This window comes from Tachysurus fulvidraco, chromosome 15 (assembly GCF_022655615.1).
Source record: "Tachysurus fulvidraco isolate hzauxx_2018 chromosome 15, HZAU_PFXX_2.0, whole genome shotgun sequence".
In the NCBI taxonomy this organism is placed as follows: domain Eukaryota; kingdom Metazoa; phylum Chordata; class Actinopteri; order Siluriformes; family Bagridae; genus Tachysurus; species Tachysurus fulvidraco.
Window position 1 is genome coordinate 18,186,850 of NC_062532.1, and position 25,384 is coordinate 18,212,233.

The window sequence follows — 25,384 nt, forward strand, 5'->3', positions numbered from 1 at the left end:
TTGCTGCCAAATTACTCCAACCACCACTCTCCATCACAGGCACTGCCCCTTCACCATATATGTGCCACCTCAGCCAATAGGAAGACTTGTGAAAGTGTGCCTCTAGGAAAGAGGCTTTGGGTTGTCTTTATAAAACCGTACGGTGATGAGCAACAATTAGCACTTTCTGTCAGCCCAGGGAGAAGAGGAGGTGAGCAAGAGAGGGGAGAGAGTAAGAGAGAGAGAGAGAACGACTGGGGCTGTTGATTTTGTCCCAATTTCCATACTTTTAGAAGGTGTTGGTGGGTAACACATCTACCGGAATTAGACCAATTTTTTCCACTTCATGGTGGACTTTTCTGAGCACTAAGTTGGGATCTGACCTTGGGTTGTTGTTTTTATTTTATTTTTTTTTTGTGAAGCTTCCCCTTGAGCTGAGAGGATGGAGAACGCACACATTCAGGAGGCAGGTCCCTGCCTGGCCTACTTTGGTGTCAACGAGAATACAGGCCTCTCACCTGACCAGGTCAAGAAGAACCTGGCCAAGTATGGCTATAACGGTGAGGGCCACATGACGCATGAATGGATGGATAGATTGATAGATGGTTGGATGGATGGAATGATAGATAGATAGATAGATAGATAGATAGATAGATAGATAGATAGATAGATAGATAGATAGATAGATAGATAGATGGATGGATGGATGGATGGATGGATGGATGGATGGACGGAAGGATGGATGGTTATACAAACAAGCAGAGGTTATATTAGGAAAAAGTTATTGAATAGAACCAAGAACAGTTTCTCTATAGAGAACCTCATTCTCCTCTTAGGTCAAGCAGAGATTATGAATATGGAAAATATATTATAACCCTAATTATGTTATAAAAATAAATTAGAGACTGTATACTTATTATTATTATTTATACATTATTTGCATTAGTATCTGTGGAGTACACATCCAATCTAACATCTGTCTATCATTTATGTTATACACCAATCTTTAAGCCTGGATGTCTGGATGTCAAATTAATTACAAATTATTTTGAGGGAAACTAGGCCTTTGAAGAATTATAGTAAATGTTAAATAATAATAATGCGGCAAGTCGTGGCCTAATGGTTAGAGAGTCTGACTCGTAATCCTAAGGTTGTGGGTTCGAGTCTCGGGCCGGCCACGACTGAGGTGCCCTTGAGCAAGGCACCGAACCCCCCAACTGTTCCCCGGGCGCTGCAGCATAAATGGCTGCCCACTGCTCCTGATGTGTGTTCACGGTGTGTGTGTGTGTTCACTGCTGTGTGTGTGCACTTTGGATGGGTCAAATGCAGAGAACGAATTCTGAGTATGGTTCACCATTCTTAGCCGTATGTCACTTCACTTCTAATAAGCAGAGATTCAATAAATTAAGACAAATATTGACATCTAGAGAAATCAACTTTTACTTAATCATATTAATATATAAAAGCTGCGTTGATTACAAATGTTTAACCAAAACAATTACTGAAAACAATAGTGAATATGACTAATCATTATTTTGTATTCTTTCTTTATCCCACCTACTGGACTGAACTCGCCAATCACAGAGCTGCCTGCTGAGGAAGGTGAATGTTTTTCTCTCTCTCTTTTAGATTTTTGTGATTGTTTACTCAGCTCCTTCTTGCAAGCAATTTTCAAAACTATTAGCTGATATATATGAACCGAGCAAAGACTAAAACATTACAAGGCACACTGTTATAGGAAAAAAATTTATGTGATATGAAGAGAAAGGTCATTGCAACCTTGACGTATATTATTATTTTTTCAATAACAGCAAAGTGTTTTATTCCTCTTATACGACGATGATATGGCAATAATTTTGTAGAAGCTATAACCAGTTTTTAGCTTTTTCTAATTGAATTTAAAATTAATGAGCCACAAGAAAGCAACACTTTTTATAAGTACATATAGCATTTGGCAGTTAAAATTACTATGAATGAGCTGTTATTATAGAAAAAAATTAATTATTATTAAAAAGTTAAATTTTATGTAATACATTTTTATTTCATTAAAAACTTATTTAAAAAGTGCATTAATATTATACCCATGAAATCTAAATTAATTCAACCAAATCTACTGTTAGAGCTGCTGTTACAAAAAAAAAAAACAGAAAAAAAATTATACCATTTTGACTAATCGGATTCAAGAATTAAAAAACGAGGAAGCAAAATCGGATAAATTATATAATTATATAAGACAAAACGTATGAGTCTCTCACAATTTTTTTAAAAGATTTACAAAATCAACAACCTTAAGTTTTAAATTTTGTTTTAAATGTGTTCATTAGTTCCAGCTTTACCAAATGCAAACATTGCATCTCATGCACTTTTTCACTTTCTCTCAGGTAAATCAATCTGGGAGCTGGTTGCAGAGCAATTTGAGGATTTGTTGGTCAGGATCCTGTTGCTAGCTGCCTGCATCTCTTTTGTAAGTAAATCCAAATCAGTGTTTAAAATCAAATCAAATCAAATCCAAATCCAATGTTTAATTAAAAAAACATTAGGAAAATAACAGTAATGTATTAAGCTAGATATATCTGAATTTAAAAGTGCAAGCGATAGTCCTTTCCTGATATTTTTCCCAAAAATAGAACACAAACAACGTTTACCTACCCTTTACAGGACATAAAGAAAGGGACTATTGTTCTAAGTGAGGTGCCAAATGTGGGTGTGTAGAGCACTTAAAAGGAAGCTGGACTTCATACTGAGACACAGATACCACAGTTAACACTGATGTGAATGGCAGGGACACATTTGTTGCATACCCAAGCCTCACTGTCTATCAAAAAGTGACCTCTTCACCCTTTAGCCCTGAGCGATGGATTGTGGGTAAACTGAAAGTTCAGAGACGTGATGTATGGCAGAAATGTTAGACTTCACAGGGATATAATTTCACACATGTTACAGACTATTTTTAACAGATATCTGACAGTTTTAAAACTTGACAAGATTTTAGTGCTTGTAAAGATTTCAATATGTCTTTCTATGAGTCTAGGATTTTGTGGCTGGAAATCTATTCAAGTGATTGGTACACATTATTTCCTGCTACTGGTGTACTTCAATGTTCAAATTTTCAGTTTGTATATAGTTTGTATGCCTGTCATACAATGATTACATGCATAACCACATCTGTCAATTCTAATGATAACCCCTAATGATGATATTGATATAATTATATGTACTGTATGTGTTTGGTTTACTAAAATGGTCACCAATTAAATCATCTCTCTCGCTTTTCTACTTCTAATTTGTTTTGAATCGTCATCATATGGGTGACTATGCAACAATAATTCTTCTCTGTGCAAGAACAGCTGACATTATGGCTTTAAACAGCTAGTGGAGAGAGAGAGAGAGAGAGAGAGAGAGAGAGAGAGAGAGAGAGAGAGAGAGAGAGAGAGAGAGAGAGAGAGAGAACAAAGGGAGGAGTAAAGAAAAAAGGAGATCATTATTTAAAGCCAGGCTGAGGAACAGGACCCCATGAACAAAAGGTCAGGTATGGAAGATACGAGGATTACTTGGTAGAGAGACAGAGATAGAAACAAAAAAGACAGCAAAGGAGAGAAAGAATGTCAGAGAGCTGGTGTTAATGTGCCATAAAGCAAGTGCTGCGTGTGAGAGTTTCAGGAGGAAGACACAATGAGCCAAGGCAGCTGTTCTCATACCATCTCTCCGTCACAGAGAAACAGACAGACAAAGACAGGGAGGAATTAGAAGTACTTTCCAATGCAGTATATGTTCATGGTGTGAAGAGAAGATGGAGCCAAAGAGATAAGAATGATATATGAATAATGATTATGATTAAATATAATATTCAGGACCAAACGTCTTTTCTTGCTCATTGATTTACTAGGGTAGGAAAATAACATCTTACACTGTAACACAAACACACATACATAAGGTTATTGGTGTTATGATGTTATTCTGAGGAGTTTTTTTCATTGTACCTCAGGTTCTGGCCTTGTTTGAGGAGGGTGAGGAAACTGTAACTGCCTTCGTCGAACCTTTTGTTATTCTGCTCATCCTTATTGCCAATGCTGTAGTTGGAGTTTGGCAGGTGAGACACACACACACACACACACACACACACACACACACACACACACACACACACACACACACACACACACACACACACACACACACACACACACACACACAGGTAAAAAGGGGGGAAATAGATGTAAGTAGTTAAAATATAATTAAAATCTCAAGGTTCAAATGTTTTTTTAACTTTGTTCTAGCCAACCTGTGGACCATAGTGTCGTTTTGGTCATTAATGAAAAGAATAAACAATAATAACATACAAACAAATGCCCTCACACACACTACCTTAGTGGATTATTGATGATTTGGGCTGCGTTTCAGCATGACATTTTTTAAAAATCAAAATCTGATCATCATATATTTTAAAACATGGGGTTTGAACTGAAGCAGGAAGTCCATAAGTATGAACCTAAGAACATACAAGACCTAAAAATGTTGAAACTGCATGAAGATTAATTACAAAGTGGTTCCATGATGGATTTGTCTATACATGTGCAGTGATAGGAAAGGGATCTTTTTTGTGGTGAAGCATTTAAAAGTTAATCGCAGTATATCCTAAGGCTGTTGAAGGCTTGGTACAGAAGCATGAAACCGAAGGCTGACAACAATGCTCATATGGAAACTATGCATAGCAGAGGAAGATAAAGAAAGGCTCTGAGCTCTAAAGAGAGGAGGTGGAATATAGGAACTGACTTCGCATGTATACTTCCTTCCTCAGGAGCGCAATGCTGAGAGCGCCATTGAGGCTCTGAAGGAGTATGAACCAGAGATGGGAAAGGTGTACCGAGCTGACAGGAAGAGCGTGCAGAGGATCAAGGCCAGGGAGATAGTACCTGGAGACATTGTGGAAGTGTCAGGTACACACAAACACACACTTAAAAACCTAATATGGGAAACACAGCCACAGATGACTAACATAGTGATATGGTACTCATGTCCTTGGGAGACTTAAACTATTCTTTTATGGTGATCAGAATAGGTGTGTGCATAAACAGGAACAAAGAAAGAACAAGATATATAAAGAGAGGCAGGGAATAAAGGGATCTGAGAAGGTTAAGAGCACAGTCAAAGAAAAGCTGGTGTATAAATATGGCCCAGCACCTGTCTTCCACTTGCCCCAAATCTCAACCCCACCTCTCTCTCCCTTTATCCCTCTCTCCTTCTCTTTCATTCTCCCACCTGTTCACTCCTTTCTCTCTTCGGTCAGTTGATTTACTGTATGACTTTTTGCCGACTAAGTGTGCTTTGTGTCTGTACTACAAATCAGGCTCAATCTTTCCTAATAAATAAGCAATAAATGTACTCTGTTTGTGTAACTATGTCCTTTGTAAACAATAAAGATTATTATGGGATTATGATGCCACACATTTAATGTGAACCACCAATCAGTTTCAGGTCTTATATTATATATAAGTAAGACATACTCAGTGAAAAAACATCCTATTATTATTATTATTATTATTATTATTATTATTATTATTATTATTATTATTATTATTATTATTATTATTATTGTTGTTGTTGTTGTTGTTATTGTTTAGTAGTATTAATAGTCCTAGTATAATAGTAGTAAAGTGTGTGTATATGTGTGTTTTCCCTTTCCTGCAGTTGGTGATAAAGTTCCTGCTGATATCAGAATCACTTCAATCAAATCCACAACTCTGCGTGTTGACCAGTCCATCCTTACTGGTACAGGCTCCTAGACATCATTCAGACGTTTCTACATACAATTAAGTCATAAAAATATTAACCACCAAAAAACACCATAAACTGTCTCTTCTAGGTGAGTCTGTGAGTGTGATTAAGCACACAGAGTCTGTGCCTGACCCAAGAGCTGTCAATCAGGACAAGAAGAACATGCTCTTTTCTGTGAGTATTTCTTTCATTACCATTCATTTTATACTCTGTTATCTCACATCACCTTACTCTGCTATTTCACATCACCTTTAATCTATTTCTCTTTCAGAGTATGTAACTACGCATCTGTTTATGAGTCTCTTACCTTCAGCTTTCGCCATCTATACACACTACTTTCTTTCAATAACCTATCATCTGCATTAATTCTATATGAACTCTCCCATTTCTGTCTATACTGTACAGGGAACAAACATTGCTGCAGGAAAAGCCATCGGTGTAGCCATAGCCACAGGTGTCTCCACCGAGATTGGAAAGATCCGTGACCAGATGGCAGCCACTGAGCAGGAGAAGACACCACTGCAGCAGAAGTTGGATGAATTCGGAGAACAGCTCTCCAAAGTCATCTCTCTCATCTGTGTGGCTGTGTGGCTCATCAACATTGGCCACTTCAACGACCCTGTGCATGGCGGTTCCTGGTTCCGTGGCGCCATTTACTATTTTAAAATCGCTGTGGCCCTGGCTGTGGCTGCCATTCCTGAGGGTGAGAGAATAATGACTGCTATACCAAAGCCCTGTAGTATTCTTACTTCTGATTGGTCAAACTTTTTGAGCACTAACAGAAGTAGTAGCTACAAATTACAGGTTCATATTAAGGCATTGTGGTTTCTACAGCAACTGCTAATTTACAGTTGTATGGCAGATGCTTAACATAACCTAAGCCGAATTATCATTTTTATTGAGCATTTATGAAAGGAGTGCAAAGCGTCCTTGCTTAATAATAGTAGATTTTCCAACACAGGAACGTATTCAGGACAGATGAGTTTGCTCTTTTAAATTTTATCAGCTGCTATAATAGATAGCAGCAACAAAATAGTTTCATACTTCTTCCACAACATTAAATTTTTTATCATTTAAAAGGAAAACACATATTGAGACATGCTGCTGTAGGAAAATAATGAACTACAGGGAGGGAACAGTAGCTTTCCTTCACGTCAGGTTGTTTTGTATTGGGTTCTTTTCTGCGTTCCTTACCACACATTAATTAATACACACCTGAACTGTTGGTAGGTCTTCCTGCTGTGATTACTACATGCTTGGCTCTGGGTACAAGGCGTATGGCCAAGAAGAATGCTATTGTGCGCTCTCTGCCCTCTGTGGAGACTCTGGGCTGCACCTCAGTCATCTGCTCCGACAAGACCGGCACTCTAACCACCAACCAGATGTGCGTGACCAAGGTGGGTAACAGATACAAACACATACTCAATTACAAACGCACGCACGCACGCACGCACGCACGCACGCACGCACGCACGCACGCACGCACGCACGCACGCACGCACACACACACACACACACACACACACGTCTGGAAAAGTAAGGTTTAGATAAATTACTTAAATTTGGTTAGATTCAAGTAAGTTAAGCGTCATTAACAAAAAGAGTTCAAGGATTAATTGGAACTCTAGCTTCCTAAAGGGCATATTTTTTAAGATGTTCCTGAAATATATATGTTTTGTTATAAGCTTTTTTCTTTCAGTGACAAGCCATAGAATCCTTAAGGGTTCTAAATAAACTATCTCCCTTGAAGGTATAGAGTAGGTTCAAGTAGTTTGATCTCTGGGTTTGATCACACAACCCAAGAGTTCTTTATGGTTAAAAGTACTGCCACTCCAATGAAATTCTACTAGAAACCATTTCTGAAAGAAAACCATGTTGTTGTAAACATTCTTGTTAGAAATTTGAGATGTTCCAACAGAAGGACAAACCTAAGAATTCTAGATTCTAAATGAAATATTTATTAGGCATATTTATTTATTTATTATCCCTGTTATATAAGGCTTGGCTAGGTCATGTTAGATTATTTGTGGCTCAGTTCAGTTAGGATAAATTTTGTTATAATCCAGCAGTCTGAAAATAAAAATGGGTTCACAAAAGCTTTGTATAGTTAATAGTTTATGGTTTCTAAAAAGGTTCTTACAGGTTCAAACATTAGTCCTTTGCAAGATGATTTGATTGATACAATCCACATTTTATCTGTAGGGAGACATATAATTCTGTTGTCATCTGTAGTACTTATGGTTTGGTTGCTGGTGCTTGTTGGAAGCTTGTTTTTTGTACTGCATGCTTATTAAAACTGAGTTGATTGTCATGTGCCCAAGATAAATAAAGCTCTACTGTACCTCAGACAGACTTTCCAATAAATGGAATCAGGTTCAGAGCAGGAAAATTATACTAGGTTTGGTTTTTTGTTTGTGCAGATACACTGAAAAAGATGGGACTTCATCCAAATGTGTTATTATAAAATATAATGCTAACAAAAGCATCTAAACTGTCTGTTTAGATGTTCATCATTGAGAAGGTGGAAGGGGAGAATATGACTCTTGACCAATATGATATCTCTGGCTCAAAATACACTCCTGAAGGAGAAGTGTAAGTACACAACAAATTACTGGGGAGCTACGAACAAAATAAAAACTATACAATTATTGAATATGGAAACTTTTATTTTCTGCAGAACTAAATTTGGTGTTCCAGTGAAATGTGGCCAGTATGATGGGCTGGTTGAGTTGGCTACCATCTGTGCCCTGTGTAACGACTCCTCTCTGGATTACAATGAGGTCGGCCCTTCACCCACACGCAATCGCTTTCCTTTTTCATTTTCTGATTAATATTCAAAAAAAGTGTTTTTATTGGTGAGGCTTTAAATTAAAATTTGTATTCATTCTTTTTTGATAGTCTAAGGGAATCTTTGAGAAGGTGGGTGAAGCCACTGAAACTGCACTCTGCTGCCTGGTGGAAAAAATGAACGTGTTCAACACTGATGTCCGTGGCCTGTCCAAGGTGGAAAGAGCCAATACCTGTTGCACTGTAAGTATGATTACTGTATTCTATTATTTTATTACCTTACCTCTTCTTGGCTTAGAATAATGCCAAATATAATGCCTCAATTCATAAAATTTCACAAAGTTTTTCTTTTACACCTCTTAAAAAAATTAAAAAATTCTACAAACTGATTTCTACGAGGTTGATTGTATAAAACCCTTTTCATGCTCATAGACTGAGTTCTTGCTCTCTAATAGTGTTCTCCTTGTGTCCAATTGTGTTACTTTCACTAGGTAATTAAGCAGTTGATGAAGAAGGAGTTCACTCTGGAATTCTCCCGTGACAGGAAGTCCATGTCTGTCTATTGCTCTCCTGCCAAGTCCTCCAAGGCTTCTCTTGGCAATAAGATGTTTGTCAAAGTAAGTGAACCACCTGACAACTTTACAGTCAAAATATGAAGATCTTTGCACGTAATGAACCTTATCTTAATATATCTTCATGCAGGGTGCTCCTGAGGGTGTGATTGACAGATGTGCATATGTGCGTGTTGGAACCACCCGCCTTCCCCTGACTGGGCCAGTGAAAGATAAGATCATGGCTGTGATAAAGGAATGGGGTACTGGTCGTGACACGCTACGCTGTCTGGCTCTGGCCACTAGAGACTCCCCTCTGAGGAAGGAGGAGATGAACCTGGAGGATTCCACCAAATTTGTTGATTATGAGGTGAATAAATATATGTATGTATGTATGTATGTATGTATGTATGTATGTATGTATGTATGTATGTATGTATGTATGTATGTATGGATGGGTGGATGGATGGATGGATGGATGGATGGATGGATGGATGGATGGATGGATGGATGGATGGATGGATGGATGGATGGATATGCATGTTCTAGCAATAAAGCAGTAGAACCTGATGAATGCCACTGGTCAAACATATGTTTGTTATGACAAGGCATACCAAAACCAAGACATTCTACCATTCTACTAATCTAAAAGAGTCATAGATTGTTCATTTTGACCCTCTGAAGGTACCTCTAAATGTTAATATAGAGGCTGTTATGATCCAAACTCACCATGCTTTTTTATGCTTAGACTGATCTCACCTTTGTGGGCTGTGTTGGCATGCTGGATCCCCCTCGCAAAGAGGTCATGGGCTCCATTAAGCTGTGCAAGGCTGCTGGCATCCGGGTTATTATGATCACTGGTGAGATGCTTCACTTTCTACATATTGACTTCCAAGGTTTTTTTTTAAATCTATACTAGATTATACTATACTATATACTCTAATCTATACTATACTATACATTAGATCTTATTCCACTATTTCTCACACTTTGTCCTGTATAAGTACAACTTTTCCCTATCTCACAGGTGATAACAAGGGCACTGCTGTAGCCATCTGCCGTCGCATCGGGATCTTCGGAGAAGATGAAGACGTCACTGGGCGTGCTTTCACAGGTCGTGAGTTTGATGATCTGCCCCTGACACAACAGAGAGAGGCAGTGCGCAAGGCCTGCTGCTATGCCCGTGTTGAGCCTTCTCACAAGAGCAAGATTGTGGAATTCCTACAGAGTTATGATGAGATCACTGCCATGGTGAGAGGACTACAACTCTCTCAGGGCATCCGCAGCAATAGACGTTTTTAGGTTACAAATACAGTATATTAATTAATAGATATCTTAATGCTGCTTAAATAGAATTTAACCATTTTTAAATTATAATATACTAACAATATATCCTCATGTAAGATATAGATTAATACTGTATGTAGTCAGTTACAGTAAAGAAGTAAAATTTAGCAACATTTCATTATGTTCAGTTTTTAAAAATAACATTTTAATGCCCTTGAACAGACTGGTGATGGTGTGAATGATGCCCCTGCTTTGAAGAAGGCAGAAATTGGTATTGCCATGGGCTCTGGCACAGCCGTTGCCAAGTCAGCCTCAGAGATGGTCCTGGCCGACGACAACTTCTCTTCTATCGTATCTGCTGTTGAGGAAGGTAGAGCCATCTACAACAACATGAAGCAGTTCATCCGCTACCTCATCTCCTCCAATGTTGGAGAGGTCGTCTGGTGGGTAATATTTTACCCACAATCTCAGTCCAGCAATTTGAGTTCATGTTCAAGACGATTATAAACCTCACATTTCTCATTCCCTCTCAGTATCTTCCTGACTGCCGCTCTTGGTCTGCCCGAGGCCCTGATCCCAGTGCAGTTGTTGTGGGTCAATCTGGTCACTGATGGTCTTCCTGCTACCGCTCTGGGTTTTAACCCCCCTGACCTGGATATAATGGGAAAGGCTCCTCGATCTCCCAAAGAACCACTGATTTCTGGCTGGCTCTTCTTCAGATACCTTGCTATTGGAGGTACCTTAATACAGCCCAAGTTAATATACAAACATATAAAGATAACAATTACTGTAGAGTTGACTGTACAATCAAATAAAATTTTCTTTAACAAAGAATCTCACCAACAAAAATGTCAGATTGCTGCAACCTCCCTGTTCTGGATACAGATACTAAACAATGAGCCACCTCCTATCTTCAAGAAATGATATACCTCATTTACTTATCATTGGGTGTCTGTATTTCTCTGTTTGTTCTCCGTCAGGTTATGTTGGAGCTGCTACTGTGGCTGCTGCTGCATGGTGGTTCATTTATTGTGAGGATGGTCCAATGGTGACCTTCTACCAGCTGGTGAATACCCAAATAACCACCACATAGCTTTACTGATTCCTAATCCTTATATAATCCACTACAGCACACAAAAGATTCTTCCTTTACACCAAGGATGTTCTAAATTCATTAATGTCATACTAATAACCTTTAAAATTTTACATCTTAAAGGACTGACAAAAATTGACCAAATCTACCTGGCTTTTTAACCAGATTCCCTACTGTAATAGTACTCACCGGGTGGCTTTGTGTTTTTCAGTCCCACTTCATGCAGTGCACTGAAGAGAACGAGGACTTCGCTGACATTAGATGTGAGGTGTTTGAGTCTGCCCCCCCGATGACCATGGCCCTGTCTGTTCTGGTCACCATCGAGATGTGCAATGCCCTCAACAGGTCAGACTGACACTCTTGACGCTTTATATCTGCCACCTTAACAAAATGGCTCAACAAACTTTCATTACATTAAAGATATCATGTCACACTTCCATTATTCAGGAAGAATTCCATGTCAGCACTGATATAGCCAGCCTGTTAATTGTACAGTTTATGGTTGAGTGCTCAAATCTAAATATTTTTAAAAGGTTTTATAAGACGTTTGAGACAAGCTAAGTATGATTTTTGAATTTGACTTAACAGAAGAGAAATGTCTTCTTGGTAGCAATTAAGTTTCTTTGTATGCAAGTGTTTTTATTCAAAGTACCCAAGCTGAAAGTTTAAGTGTTTAAATGTCTAAAAGTTGTTTAAAAGTGTGTGTTTAAAAGTTTAAATGTCACCTTGATGATACCACATTTTCGAATACACGTTAATTGTATGTAAATTTCTACCAAAAGTAATTTTAGTGATTTCTTAACTTGTGATTAAGATAACATGCAAAGGTATTTACAAGATATTTTTAATTAAATCTGATTATACGTATATTCATTTGGTAATACATAAGTTTCCCCCTGTCATTCACATATTACTGTGTACATACACAAAAATGGATCAGTACTTTAATACCTTGGTATCTTGATGCCATCCTTTATAACCTTTGTGTATGTGTGCAGCTTGTCAGAGAACCAGTCTCTAGTGCGTATGCCTCCCTGGAGCAACCTCTGGTTGGTAGCTGCCATGTCCCTTTCCATGTCCCTGCACTTTATGATCATCTATGTCGATCCTCTACCTGTGAGTCCCACTTCCAATTCAGTTCCACTAAAGACACAGTTTGACAATTTACATGAACTTCTACATTTCTAAACATTCTATACATTTCTATGTTTCTCTTTTGCACTACAGATGATTTTCAAGCTGACTCATCTGAGTCTGGAACAGTGGATCGTGGTGCTAAAGCTCTCTCTCCCCGTCATCCTCATCGATGAGGTGCTCAAGTACATCTCTCGCACCTACTTGGAACGTAAGTGAATGCGTACGCTCCTTATCACTCAATATAAAACTGATTATATAGAAGACTCATATTATAATATAGTATAATTTGTGCTCAAGTTAGTTTCTTGATTTAATCTGATTATTTTTTTTAATATTTTAAGGTTCTGTAACAATTTCCCTGATAACTAAATGTTAATAATCGCTAATTTACTAGAATTCTCCCTTCCTACCTTTAAAACCTGGATAATTTCCTTCCTCTCTTTCCTGAAAATCACTGACTTTCACTTCACTTCAACTACTTGTCGTTCCTTCCTTACCTTCTCCTCTGATCACCTTCACAATTTTATTCCAGCCTAATCCTGTTCCCTTCACAATACCTGTAACAAAGCAAGGCATCCCACAATCCTCCCTGTCTTTTTGTTAAGCATAAGATCTGTCTTTATGTTCCTGTGTGCGAAAAAAGACTGCTATGTGAGTATGTATTTTAGTGTTGTGTGCTTTACTGATGCATTTTTTTTTTACAGTAGTGCATGAAATAATAAACATAGTGGTGTCTGATTTTGCTCTGTTCTAATGTAGTGAGGCTGATGTGAACTTTGGAAATAAATCATATTCCAAAGGATATGAGTGTGTGTTTGCGTAAATTTATGACTAGATAAGCCTCCTAATTTTAGATGTAGTTTAGAGTTGCTGATTATTTCCGTTTGCATGAAGTATCAGATCGCAAAAGGTAATTATGTCACTCAGTGCTTATATGAACATGGCTGATTAAAGCAGATGGTAACGAACGCTGGCTCCAAGATAAACCTCCTGCACACTTGGTGTCTTATATGTGTGACTTTTGCTTCTCCAGAAAAAGAAGAGAACCTGGTGGCTAAGAAATGGGACTAAGAGAAGATAAAATGAATAAGAACTGGCTTTAAAGAATGAGAACAATTTCCCATCATGAAATGGATTACAAGAAACATTCAAGCAACCAACAGTGAACAAGTCAACATACCCTAAAATACAAAAAAAAAAAAAAAAAAAAGGAAGAGATGACAATGTATAAAATACACAATGTTCTGTGAATATGAATGTGATCTAAGTTTATGTATTTAAATATATTAACATTATAACCATTATAGCTAATATTTTAAGGATTCTATTCCTAAAAAATAAAAATATATTTCTTAATAAAGATATATATTGAAAAAAAGCTTTGCTTCTGTTCTGGGTCTCTCAAACTATTTAAATTCTAATACATGAGAATAAGAAAAAATGCTAATGTTTAACAAACTCCTATAGCATTCACGTCATTTTTGATAAATATTATATGTGTAAATACAACCCAGGGGATTTTTGGTGTGCTCAAAGCTGAATGTTCACACTGGAGAAACCTGAGAAATCACAGCTGAGTGTGAAATATAAAAAATGTATCTCTATTTTACAGTTTATTTATTTAGAAAAAACACAATTAGTTAAAAATAAAACATTAAGAAACTGGTTTGAAAAGAAGCAATAGAAATTATGTCAGAATTTTACCCTTATGCTGGTTTAAATAAAGCCATTTATTAAGAACCTTCAATTAAGAACCTTGCTGAAAGACCCAACAGATCTGAGGCATGAAATTATGATCATCCAAACAGAAAGGGGGATGTGGTATCCTAGTGAAGGTGTTGGGCTACCAATCGGAAGGTTGTGAGTTCGATTCCTATGTCCACTAAGCTGCAAGGCCCTTAAACCTCAATTTCTCAGTTGTATAAAAATGTAAGTTGCTCTGGATAAGGGAGTCTGCAAAATGACGTAAATGTAATCCCAACTCTTAACCAACGAGCTACTAATGCTGCAGATTTTAAGGAAAAGTTCAGAGAAAATGGACCCTGAAAAAAAATATTAGAACAGAAGATTTTATATATTTAAAGTGAAACATTTACAGTTTAATGGTTTTGAAGGAATCTGTAAAATCTAGCACACTAAATGACTTGTTGGTATAAATTAAATGTACTTTTGACTGTAACTATATATTTCCAGCATGTTCTCACTTATATACTGTATAAAGATGACATGCTGAAATGAAAGGTGAAAGAGATAAATGCATACAAATCCACCACTTCTGTTTTGGGCATAAGGGTGTTTTTAATAAAACATGTCCAAGTAGAACACAAAACCACACAGAAAATGCTCACTGTGAAGCCAAATGTTAATTTACAGTTGCATGATGTATGAAGCCCATCATGGCAAACAAGAAGATAAATATTACCATGGTACATGCACTCATAAAACTGGGGTCTGAGACCCAGATTAAGCCTAGTGTTAATTTACTTTACATGGAGTCATATCAGGTCACAGTCTAGAAAGTTCATATATAAAGATATTATTGTTCCCTGCAGTAGAACATGCCTGAGGTGGTCATTTGTGTCTAACTTTGGGCAGTTTTATACAGTAAAATACACAAGTTAACCTTCATCATTGCTGCTCCAATGTACAACACTAAGTTTTATCAGATACTGCACACTGCTAAACAATAAGTTCCTTCAAAATTTCATTATTGCTCTTTTTTGCATCGAATAGTATGAAAAAGTGTGCCTTTTTAGGAAGATTTCTGGTCATTTTCTGATATTTTGGCTGGTGACAGACATGAAAATAAAGAAATGTATATAATATATGTAAGACTATGTGCATGAAAGGTTTAGCAGGAGTCATTATGGATACTGTCCAAGTGATACTCACCCTCTACTTTAATCTACAGTTATTATAATCAAGTTGATATCTGGTTAGTGGACACAGTGACAAAGACTTGTTAAGTTCATCATCTGTTAGCTCTAATTCGCTGAACTTCAACCGGCGTATATAGTAAAATGTTTCAGTTAGTTAGCTGTATGAGAACACAACATCCACTGAAACAGTAAAATAAGCTGGTTTCCTAAATTTACCACAGTTAATAATAATCGGTAGTTTGTTAGAGTCTGAGCGTGATCCTGGTTCATTTCTGTGGACATAACATAGAGAGATCCTTTTCACTTTGGTCCAGAGAAAGCTTGATAATGTCCAACTGGCTCATGTGGCACTACTGAGCTGGTCACTTTCTTCTTCAAGTGGTTCTCCAAGGACACGCCTGACTTGATCCAGAGATTCTGCCTGACGAATCTGCTCCATCTTCACCTAAAAAGATTACAGCAGCTTACATGCTTGTGTGGAAAACTGCTAATAAATGAAGACAGAATATTCATTGGTTCAAAGCTAACAGGCAGAGATACTAGCTAGTAGAGTCCCGCGGGTGCTCTTCGCTACCACACCGGGTGCAATTGTAACAGTTTCATTAGCTTGAAGTAATTCACTGGTTAGTTAGTATTAGCTAGACACTTTAAGAACTTGCATGTTTGCTTATAATCACCAAGAAAGCTACCTAAAAAAAAAAAAGACACTATATGTGAACACGGCCAAATGAGCAGATGTTAGGTTTGTGTACCTGTAGTGACTGTGAAAGCTGCACAAAGTCTCTCTGCACAGCCTGGCTGGTATCCAACTGACTGCGCAGACTGATCACCTGACTGCGCAACTCTAAACACTGACCATGCAGCACTGTCTGAGGGAAAGAAAAGAGAGGTCAAATCAAGATGCTTTCAAATCAAATCTGATTTTCTAAATATTTAAAATAGAAATGATTGTGATTAAAGTAATATTGTGCTTTTAAACTTTCAAACTTCTGAATTTGAGTGAATGTTGGAGGAGAGCAGGTGAGTGGGAAGGTGGTGGCGGATAGTTCCACATGCAAATAAGCACACAAATGCCAGCTCCGAATACCTTGTCATGGCTTTGGGTCTTGATGTCCCTCTGGAGGTGTGATAGGGCCACCCGGAGGCCTTGTAGCTCAGTGCGAGATTCCTGTAGTTCACCCTCCAACTATGAAATCACACGAACATATAAACCTCTTCATGTCCTTCTTCTTATTTTAATACACTAAAATATCCGGACTATAATACTTTTAGAACAAATCAAAATGGGTAAATTACAAGTTCAACAGTTTTTGATCCTGCAAGATGCGTCACATGATCATTTGAAGCAGTAAAATTTGCATGTCCTTTGTTTATGCATATTATGCAGCCCTACCATGGTGTAATACACAAAGATACACACACCTTTTCTTTATCGCTCTGAATGCGGTCGGTCTCTGTTTTAAGGCTGGAGAGCTGGACTGAGGATTACAAACACACACATGTACACATAATTTTATAATGAAACAGCAACTGTTTATTCTGTACATATATTGCAAAATTGTAAAGATATATCCAACTCACCCTCCAGGACCTCTGAAGGAACAGAGAAAGTGCAACAAGTTATTATAAGCAGCAATTAAACATACAGAAGAAAATAAAAAGTACACTAATTAAAGGCAGGGTCTCCGATGTTTAAAAGCCAATGTTGACATATAAAATCACCAAAACAAACACGCCCCTAACCCAATGGGTCCCACCCCTGTATTCATAGCTCCGCCCACACATACATACGTAACCCAGGCAACTAATGGAAAGAAATATGTCTTTATCATAGCTGAAGGGAATTGCAGATAACGATTGCAGATAAACAAACAAGCAAAAATGACACACAAGCATAATCATGCAAAGGACAAAGGCATATATTAGTTCTGTGTAACAAAGCAAAACCAACGTTACTCACCTATCGAGAAGGAAAAAAGCGCCTCGGCGTCTTAAGTAAAGTTAAGTTTCCCGAGTCAAAAACTCCTGAGCTAAACGCTGTTACTACACAAAACGCGGTTGTAGCTGCGTCTCTACATTACTACGATAGAAAAGAGGTGTTATTTGTGTAGTAACAGCGTTTAGCTCAGGAGTTATTGACTCGGGAAACTCCAACCTGTGAATTTGTGGCCAACTTCCTGCTCCTTCAGTTCTCTCCAGCGCTGGAAAGCTGATCCTATATTAACACGTCCTACTTCTAATGTCTAATGTCACACATGCGCACTGAACACTCTCTCCGCCGCATATTGACAAGACCCGCCCCTTTCTGCTCATTGGCTACATGTTTGTTATGATTTTTGTTTAGTTTGTCCTCCGGACTCAGTTTTCTGAAGCATTTCTTAAACATCGGAGATCCCACCTTTAAGAAGAAGACATCAGAAACTAAAGTAATTTTAAGAAATTACAGAAATTTAAAAGTACTAACCACTCTCTTCTGTTCGCATCTCCAGCTGCTCCCTCAAGTTCACAATTTCAATACGTAGCCTCTCTTCTGTGTGTGCTCCCTACACAGACACAGGCTGAGTAAATACATCTTACACAGACAGACAGGCACCCAGACAGACAGACAGACAGAATGGCAGACAGGCAGAGACACACACACACACACACTCAGGCAGAGACACACACACACACTCAGGCAGAGACACACAGGCAGAGACACACACACACTCAGGCAGAGACACACACACACACTCAGGCAGAGACACACACACACTCAGGCAGAGACACACACACACTCAGGCAGAGACACACCCACACTCAGGCAGAGACACACACACACTCAGGCAGAGACACACACACACACTCAGGCAGAGACACACACACACACTCAGGCAGAGACACACACACACACTCAGGCAGAGACACACACACACACTCAGGCAGAGACACACACACACACTCAGGCAGAGCCACACACACACACTCAGGCAGAGCCACACACACACACTCAGGCAGAGCCACACACACACACTCAGGCAGAGACACACACACACACTCAGGCAGAGACACACACACACACTCAGGCAGAGACACACACACACACTCAGGCAGAGACACACACACACTCAGGCAGAGACACACACACACTCAGGCAGAGCACACACACACACAACTCAGGACGAGACACACACACACACACCTCAGGCAGAGACACACACACACAACCACCACCTCAGCGCAGAGACACCACACACACCAACACTAGGCAGCAGACACACACACACACACAGCTCAGGCAGAAGACACACACACACACAACACTCAGGCAGCAGACACACCACCACACACACACTCAGGACAGAGACACACACACAACACCCTCAGGCAGGCAGAGACACACACACACACACACTCAGGCAGAGACACACACACACACACACTCAGGCAGAGACACACACACACACACACTCAGGCAGAGACACACACACACACACTCAGGCAGAGACACACACACACACACACTCAGGCAGAGACACACACACACACACACTCAGGCAGAGACACACACACACACACTCAGGCAGAGACACACACACACACACTCAGGCAGAGACACACACACACACACTCAGGCAGAGAGGACACACACACACAAACTCAGGCAGAGAAGACACCACACACACAACTCAGGCAGAGACACACACACACACACTCAGGCAGAGACACACACACACACACACACTCAGGCAGAGACACACACACACACACACTCAGGCAGAGACACACACACACACTCAGGCAGAGACACACACACACACACTCACGCACAGACACACACACACACACACTCAGGCAGAGACAGACACACTCAGGCAGAGACAGACACACACACACTCAGGCAGAGACAGACACACACACACACTCAGGCAGAGACAGACACACACACACACTCAGGCAGAGACACACACACACACACTCAGGCAGAGACAGACACACACACACACTCAGGCAGAGACAGACACACACACACACTCAGGCAGAGACACACACACACACACTCAGGCAGAGACACACACACACACACTCAGGCAGAGACACACACACACACACTCAGGCAGAGACACACACACACTCAGGCAGAGACACACACACACTCCGGCAGAGATACACACACACACACTCCGGCAGAGATACACACACACACACTCCGGCAGAGATACACACACACACACTCCGGCAGAGATACACACACACACACTCCGGCAGAGATACACACACACACACTCCGGCAGAGATACACACACACACACTCCGGCAGAGATACACACACACACACTCCGGCAGAGATACACACACACACACTCCGGCAGAGATACACACACACACACTCCGGCAGAGATACACACACACACACTCCGGCAGAGATACACACACACACACTCCGGCAGAGATACACACACACACACTCCGGCAGAGATACACACACACACACTCCGGCAGAGATACACAAACACACACTCCGGCAGAGATACACAAACACACACTCCGGCAGAGATACACACACACACACACTCCGGCAGAGATACACACACACACACACTCCGGCAGAGATACACACACACACACACTCCGGCAGAGATACACACACACACACACTCCGGCAGAGATACACACACACACACACTCCGGCAGAGATACACACACACTCCGGCAGAGATACACACACACTCCGGCAGAGATACACACACACTCCGGCAGAGATACACACACACTCAGGCACACACACTCAGGCAGAGACACACACACACACTCAGGCAGACACACTCAGGCAGAGACACACACACACACTCAGGCAGAGACACACACACACACTCAGGCAGACACACTCAGGCAGAGACACACACACTCAGGCAGAGACACACACACACACTCAGGCAGAGACACACACACACACTCAGGCAGAGACACACACACACACTCAGGCAGAGACACACACACACACTCAGGCAGAGACACACACACTCAGGCAGAGACACACACACACACACTCAGGCAGAGACACACACACACAGGCAGGCAGAGATACACACACACAGGCAGGCAGAGATACACACACACAGGCAGGCAGAGATACACACACAGGCAGGCAGAGATACACACACAGGCAGGCAGAGATACACACACAGGCAGAGCCAGAGATACAGATACACACACAGCCAGAGATACACACACACAGGCAGAGATACAGATACACACACACACAGGCAGAGATACAGATACACACACAGCCAGAGATACAGATACACACACAGCCAGAGATACAGATACACACACAGCCAGAGATACACACACACAGGCAGACACAATAGGGGTGTTTTACCTGTAGAGTAAATAGCTCTGAGTGTTCATCTCCAGCTGTGCTTTCTTCCATCTCCCCCCCTTTCAACCTGGACAGCTCACTACATACTCTCCTCTGAGACAGAGACAGCTCTTTCTGCACACAAGTGGAGCAGTTTCACCAAACAAAGTCAGAATAAACTTTTAATATAAGAGAATCTTTCTCATGTCTACATGTAAATGCAAATCTTTCCTCACTATATTACCCAAAATGAATTTTTTGCTCACTGCTTCATCTGTCCTTACTCACCAGTCTGCTCTGTACAGTGCTCTGTGCTTGGCTGAAAGATTTCTGCAGCTCTTGGAGGAGAGTCTCAGAAGTCTGCGCCTGGGACTGCAGTACTGCCACCTATGTATCACACACACACACACACACACACACACACACACACACACATACACACACACACACAGTATTAACAAAAAAAATTGAGAACTTCTAATTACTAATTATACTATAAACACGCGCACACACACACATACATATATATATATAGCAGTGCAGCTTACACACAGCTTGTAACCTTTGAGAGGAACTTATATATATATATATATATAAATAACAAAGTTCCTCTCAAAAGTCACAAGTAAGTCTCTACCTGTTTCTTGGTTTCTGTTGTCTGAATGTCCAGCTCCTTCTCAAGTTGTGCCTTCTGCTCCTTCAAGTGAGTTAATTCCTCCTGAAGTTCTGCCACCTGATAATCGCAGGAACACAATGAGTCACATCTGTGCAGTGATCAGATATAATATAGCTAAGAACCGGATATTAGTTACAACAAATCTACCAAAAATTAAAGCTCCATTCTGAAACTAAGCTTCAGAAGACCACAGATGCACCACTGCATCGTAAGCTGCACTGCTATAAGTGTTGATCAGAGTAAAGACTGTTAATATCTTTGAATGTAACAAACAAACTCAATCTAGGGAACAAAAAAAATAAAAACAGAACTTCCCTGTATTCACTGCTGAGCAGGCAGGCACATGTTAAATTCAACCACAGTGCCGCTGACCGAGCATCGGACTAATGATTGCCTTCAGACTGTGTTTGACATTAATATAGACACCCTATTTTCTAAAACAAGAGCTGAAGTGTTTTAATTCTCTTAATCCACAGCAATTTGCCAGTCATTACATCTTATTAAATAAGGAACAATGTCATACATTCTAATTAATTTATAGTTATATTTGATGTTGCAGAACATCCACAAAACAATTCAGTTCCTTTAACACTTTACAGACAGCTTCTCTTTACACTACAACCAGCTTCTCTTTTTTAATAAGGCAACAAATCCCACAATATTGTAAAGTCTGATCAGAAATTCAATTAATTCACTCATTCCCTTTAAGCCCATGCATGTTACGACTATGATTGATATACAAATCCTGCTACATATACGTTGTACTGGAAAACGCTTTAAAGTATCTAACATTATTCTTCACTATCGAACAAGTAACTCTTGTATAAAATAATAATAATAATAATTTAATACATTTAAAAAAAAAAAGAGGCTGTACTGACTTGTGCATGGAGTCCATCCCAGTCTGCATGTGTGACCAGATGGTGTCCTGGTGGGGGCAGGTAGATAGCTTCAGGCACAAGAGTTCCTGTTGAGACCAGGGAAGCAGTGTCATCCTGAGGGGGCATGCGCCGGGGCAGAGATGGGGTATCCAAAGAGAAGCAGGACAGAGAAGAGGAATCACACTGCTGTGTGTAGAAACCCTCCATATGGAGCCCCGTACTCTCAGCATCAGAGGGCTCGGCCAGCAGCTCCCGAGAGTCACCGTCTCCTGCAGCACACTCGTTCTTCAGCCTGTCACTAGGCGGAGAGCCGCTCTCTATCCTTCCTTTCTTTACGCTGTCCTACAGTTCAAAAGTAAACAACATGAACTGCCACAAGCAACTTGTACTTTTCAACTTGTACTTTTCTAAGGAAAGAACAGAAAAAACTAATTGTCTCTCACTTTATAAAGCAATCTTTCCAATAATTCTACCTTTATAGACTCCTGAATAAAAAGGATTCGTAAATAAAGTTGCAAATGTGTCAAATTCATCATCTTTAGAAATTAGACTCATTTTATGGTACTAGCTTTTGTGTTGCATAATATTTTTAAACATGTCTAAATAAATTAAAATGCAGATCATGATGGTAAAAATATACTGGTGTATTTCTTTAAATTGTAAAGAATTTCCATTTCCTTTTCACATCATGGCCTGCTCAGACAAGTAAACAATAATTTCACACTCACACTCACAAACACTGACACATACACAGACACACAGACACACATACACAGACACACAAACACAGACACACAAACACAGACACACAAACACAGACACACACCCTGTTTTCTGGAGTGAACCCTGCTCTCCTCCACTGGGAGCGCTCTGATTGTAGAGCAGATATTCTGGCTTCATACTGAGAGGCTGTTTCTGAGAAATGAAGAGAGAAAAAAAGTCAGAGAGAAGAGAAGTGGGGTTTTCTGCAGAGTTTAACAGCTTACTTGATCAAGCTAGCTGTAGCGAAACCATACAATCTGCTAGAACGTTCCCTTTCACTTTCTCTTCTGCTCCTTACCTCGTATAGCCTCATGAAGAGACTGTATCTCCTGGTCACACTGTCTCTGCAGGTCCTGTAGCTCCTCCTGTTTGCTCAGCTCACAGATCTTCGCCACTCCCTGCCAGTGCTCCAATTGTGCTCGACACTCAAGCAGCTGGAGCTGTATATTCACTTCATCATCAGGCAACGCTGATGAGAAAAAGAGAAAGACACAAGGTCACCGAACGACCCTGCACATGTACCTCCATTACACCATGCACCTTTCTTTTTAAACATGTTGGACACAAGGAATTAAACACTTTCTCGCAAGCTGTTGTGTTTAACTGGTAGGTCACTGCCTACTCATTAAGTATTGCAGATCAGATTAAATGAAATTAAACAAAAATGACAGAATGTTTCTGCCTTTTACTTTTATATACAGTTACAAAACACTCATTTAATTGGATTAGAGCAGATTTGGTCTGATTGGTTTAATCCAAAGTGGCATGCAAGTGAAAGAATCGTCATAAACACCTGTTGATGACAGAAATACACAAACTTTTCTCGATACTAAACCAGATCCTGGTTCATCCTGGTGATGTTTTTTAATGCTTTTCTTACCATTAACTTTCCAGCTGTCAAATGTTCCAGCTGTCAAAATATCCCAAAATTAATTCTGGGATTTTGACAGCAGTTACAGTTTTAACTGCTTTGTTATGGAGCAAATATCACAAAAAAGGAGCTAAATTTGGATTATACACGAGCGAAAAACACGTCGAAGTAACTTTGTTTACAACAATAGCGCCTTGTTTGCTAGTTAGCTAACATCTCAGGTTAGTTTACATACCAACAGACTTACTGTTCTCTTTGCTCGTCACCTCCATGCTCTAAAACTCTTTAACACTTCCTATCCGTTTCAGCATTATTATCTGTCTCCGTGCATTTTAAAATCCTGTCGCCTGTTAATGCTGCGAGTTCAGCTGAAAATCCATTAAAAATGAAAATACACGTCCACAACTGCTAGATGTTCAGGAAACAACTTTCCCCGGTTTAACCCTGCGGAAGTGACGTCACCATCCTTCCTGCAGGCTAGAGCTCGGCTCACAAGGAAGATTAGGAACGAGGTAAAGCAAGTTTAGAGCAAGTTTTATTTCTCGGCTTGTTATCTCAGAGTATAGACTAAGAAAAGCTGCACAAGCGCCAGCTGGCTAATCTAATCTGTCCAAATATTAACAGTTGAACACTTCAGGGTCATTCAAACCTTTTAGCGCGCGCGCGCAAACACACACACACACACACAAACAAATATTATATTATTTATATATATTATTTATATTACTATCTATATATGTTTCTATAATGTATATAGAAAATGTAGTGTAGTATCTAAAGTATATATATATATATATATATATATATATATATATATATATATATATACACACACACACACACACACACACACAAACATCATTAATACACAATATTGTAGAAAATGCAATTTATCTTCAAAATGATCTACAGTGTGGATCGGGCAGCAGCTTGTTCCTCATTAAACAAGCAGAAGTGCTCCCACAGTCTCTTTTTCTTCTTGTTGCAAAATTGTAATGCCTGAAATACCCTTGAAATATACTCCAGACAGGAAGGAAGCTATATAAGAAAAACTATTCCAGATAGTTAATCTTGCTGTGACCTTGACCTTGCTGTTTGTATTCATTCCATCTTCGTTTGCTTGTCACAAAGATCATTTCATATAATTCCTAGAAATATTCACTTATTCATGAGATATCTTGAATATAGGCATACTGCATGGAGGGATGGGACGGTAGATTGACCAATGGCAAAAAGTTGGCTTAAATGGCCAACAAACAACAAACTTAAACATGTATGTAACAGCTCTGTATGACAAACAGGAAGGAAGCTATTGAAGAACGACTATTTCATGCATTTGTAATTGCTGTGATCTTGACCCTGTTT

The 25,384-nt window shown here is 39.7% G+C and overlaps 2 protein-coding genes across 3 annotated transcripts; one reads left to right on the forward strand and one right to left on the reverse strand.

Annotated features, from left to right (window-relative positions):
- The first annotated feature begins 123 nt into the window (after positions 1-123).
- Positions 124-13,987, forward strand: atp2a1 (ATPase sarcoplasmic/endoplasmic reticulum Ca2+ transporting 1). The gene is made up of 24 exons (XM_027161149.2): positions 124-281; positions 402-539; positions 1,564-1,581; positions 2,361-2,443; positions 3,965-4,069; positions 4,778-4,916; positions 5,668-5,748; positions 5,843-5,928; positions 6,160-6,457; positions 6,985-7,151; positions 8,258-8,346; positions 8,432-8,534; positions 8,653-8,784; positions 9,033-9,158; positions 9,244-9,462; positions 9,841-9,952; positions 10,120-10,343; positions 10,602-10,822; positions 10,913-11,115; positions 11,360-11,445; positions 11,684-11,817; positions 12,471-12,588; positions 12,700-12,817; positions 13,643-13,987. Exons 2-24 carry the CDS (start codon positions 422-424, stop codon positions 13,678-13,680), a joined length of 3,018 nt encoding a protein of 1,005 aa, XP_027016950.1. The 5' UTR covers positions 124-281; positions 402-421; the 3' UTR covers positions 13,681-13,987.
- A 675-nt stretch (positions 13,988-14,662) lies between these two features.
- rabep2 (rabaptin, RAB GTPase binding effector protein 2) lies at positions 14,663-24,515 on the reverse strand. Of its 2 annotated transcripts, none has more exons than XM_047801092.1 (13): positions 24,255-24,515; positions 23,447-23,617; positions 23,213-23,301; positions 22,387-22,728; positions 21,467-21,562; positions 21,118-21,216; positions 20,851-20,964; positions 17,953-18,031; positions 17,070-17,081; positions 16,911-16,966; positions 16,576-16,674; positions 16,241-16,357; positions 14,663-15,933 (listed from the first exon to the last, which is right to left on the reverse strand). In XM_047801092.1, exons 1-13 carry the CDS (start codon positions 24,289-24,291, stop codon positions 15,829-15,831), a joined length of 1,416 nt encoding a protein of 471 aa, XP_047657048.1. In that variant the 5' UTR covers positions 24,292-24,515; the 3' UTR covers positions 14,663-15,828. The 2 variants fall into 2 exon arrangements, with proteins under 2 accessions (XP_047657048.1, XP_027016954.1); XM_027161153.2 differs by having other exon boundaries at positions 24,267-24,514.
- Positions 24,516-25,384: the final 869 nt, after the last annotated feature.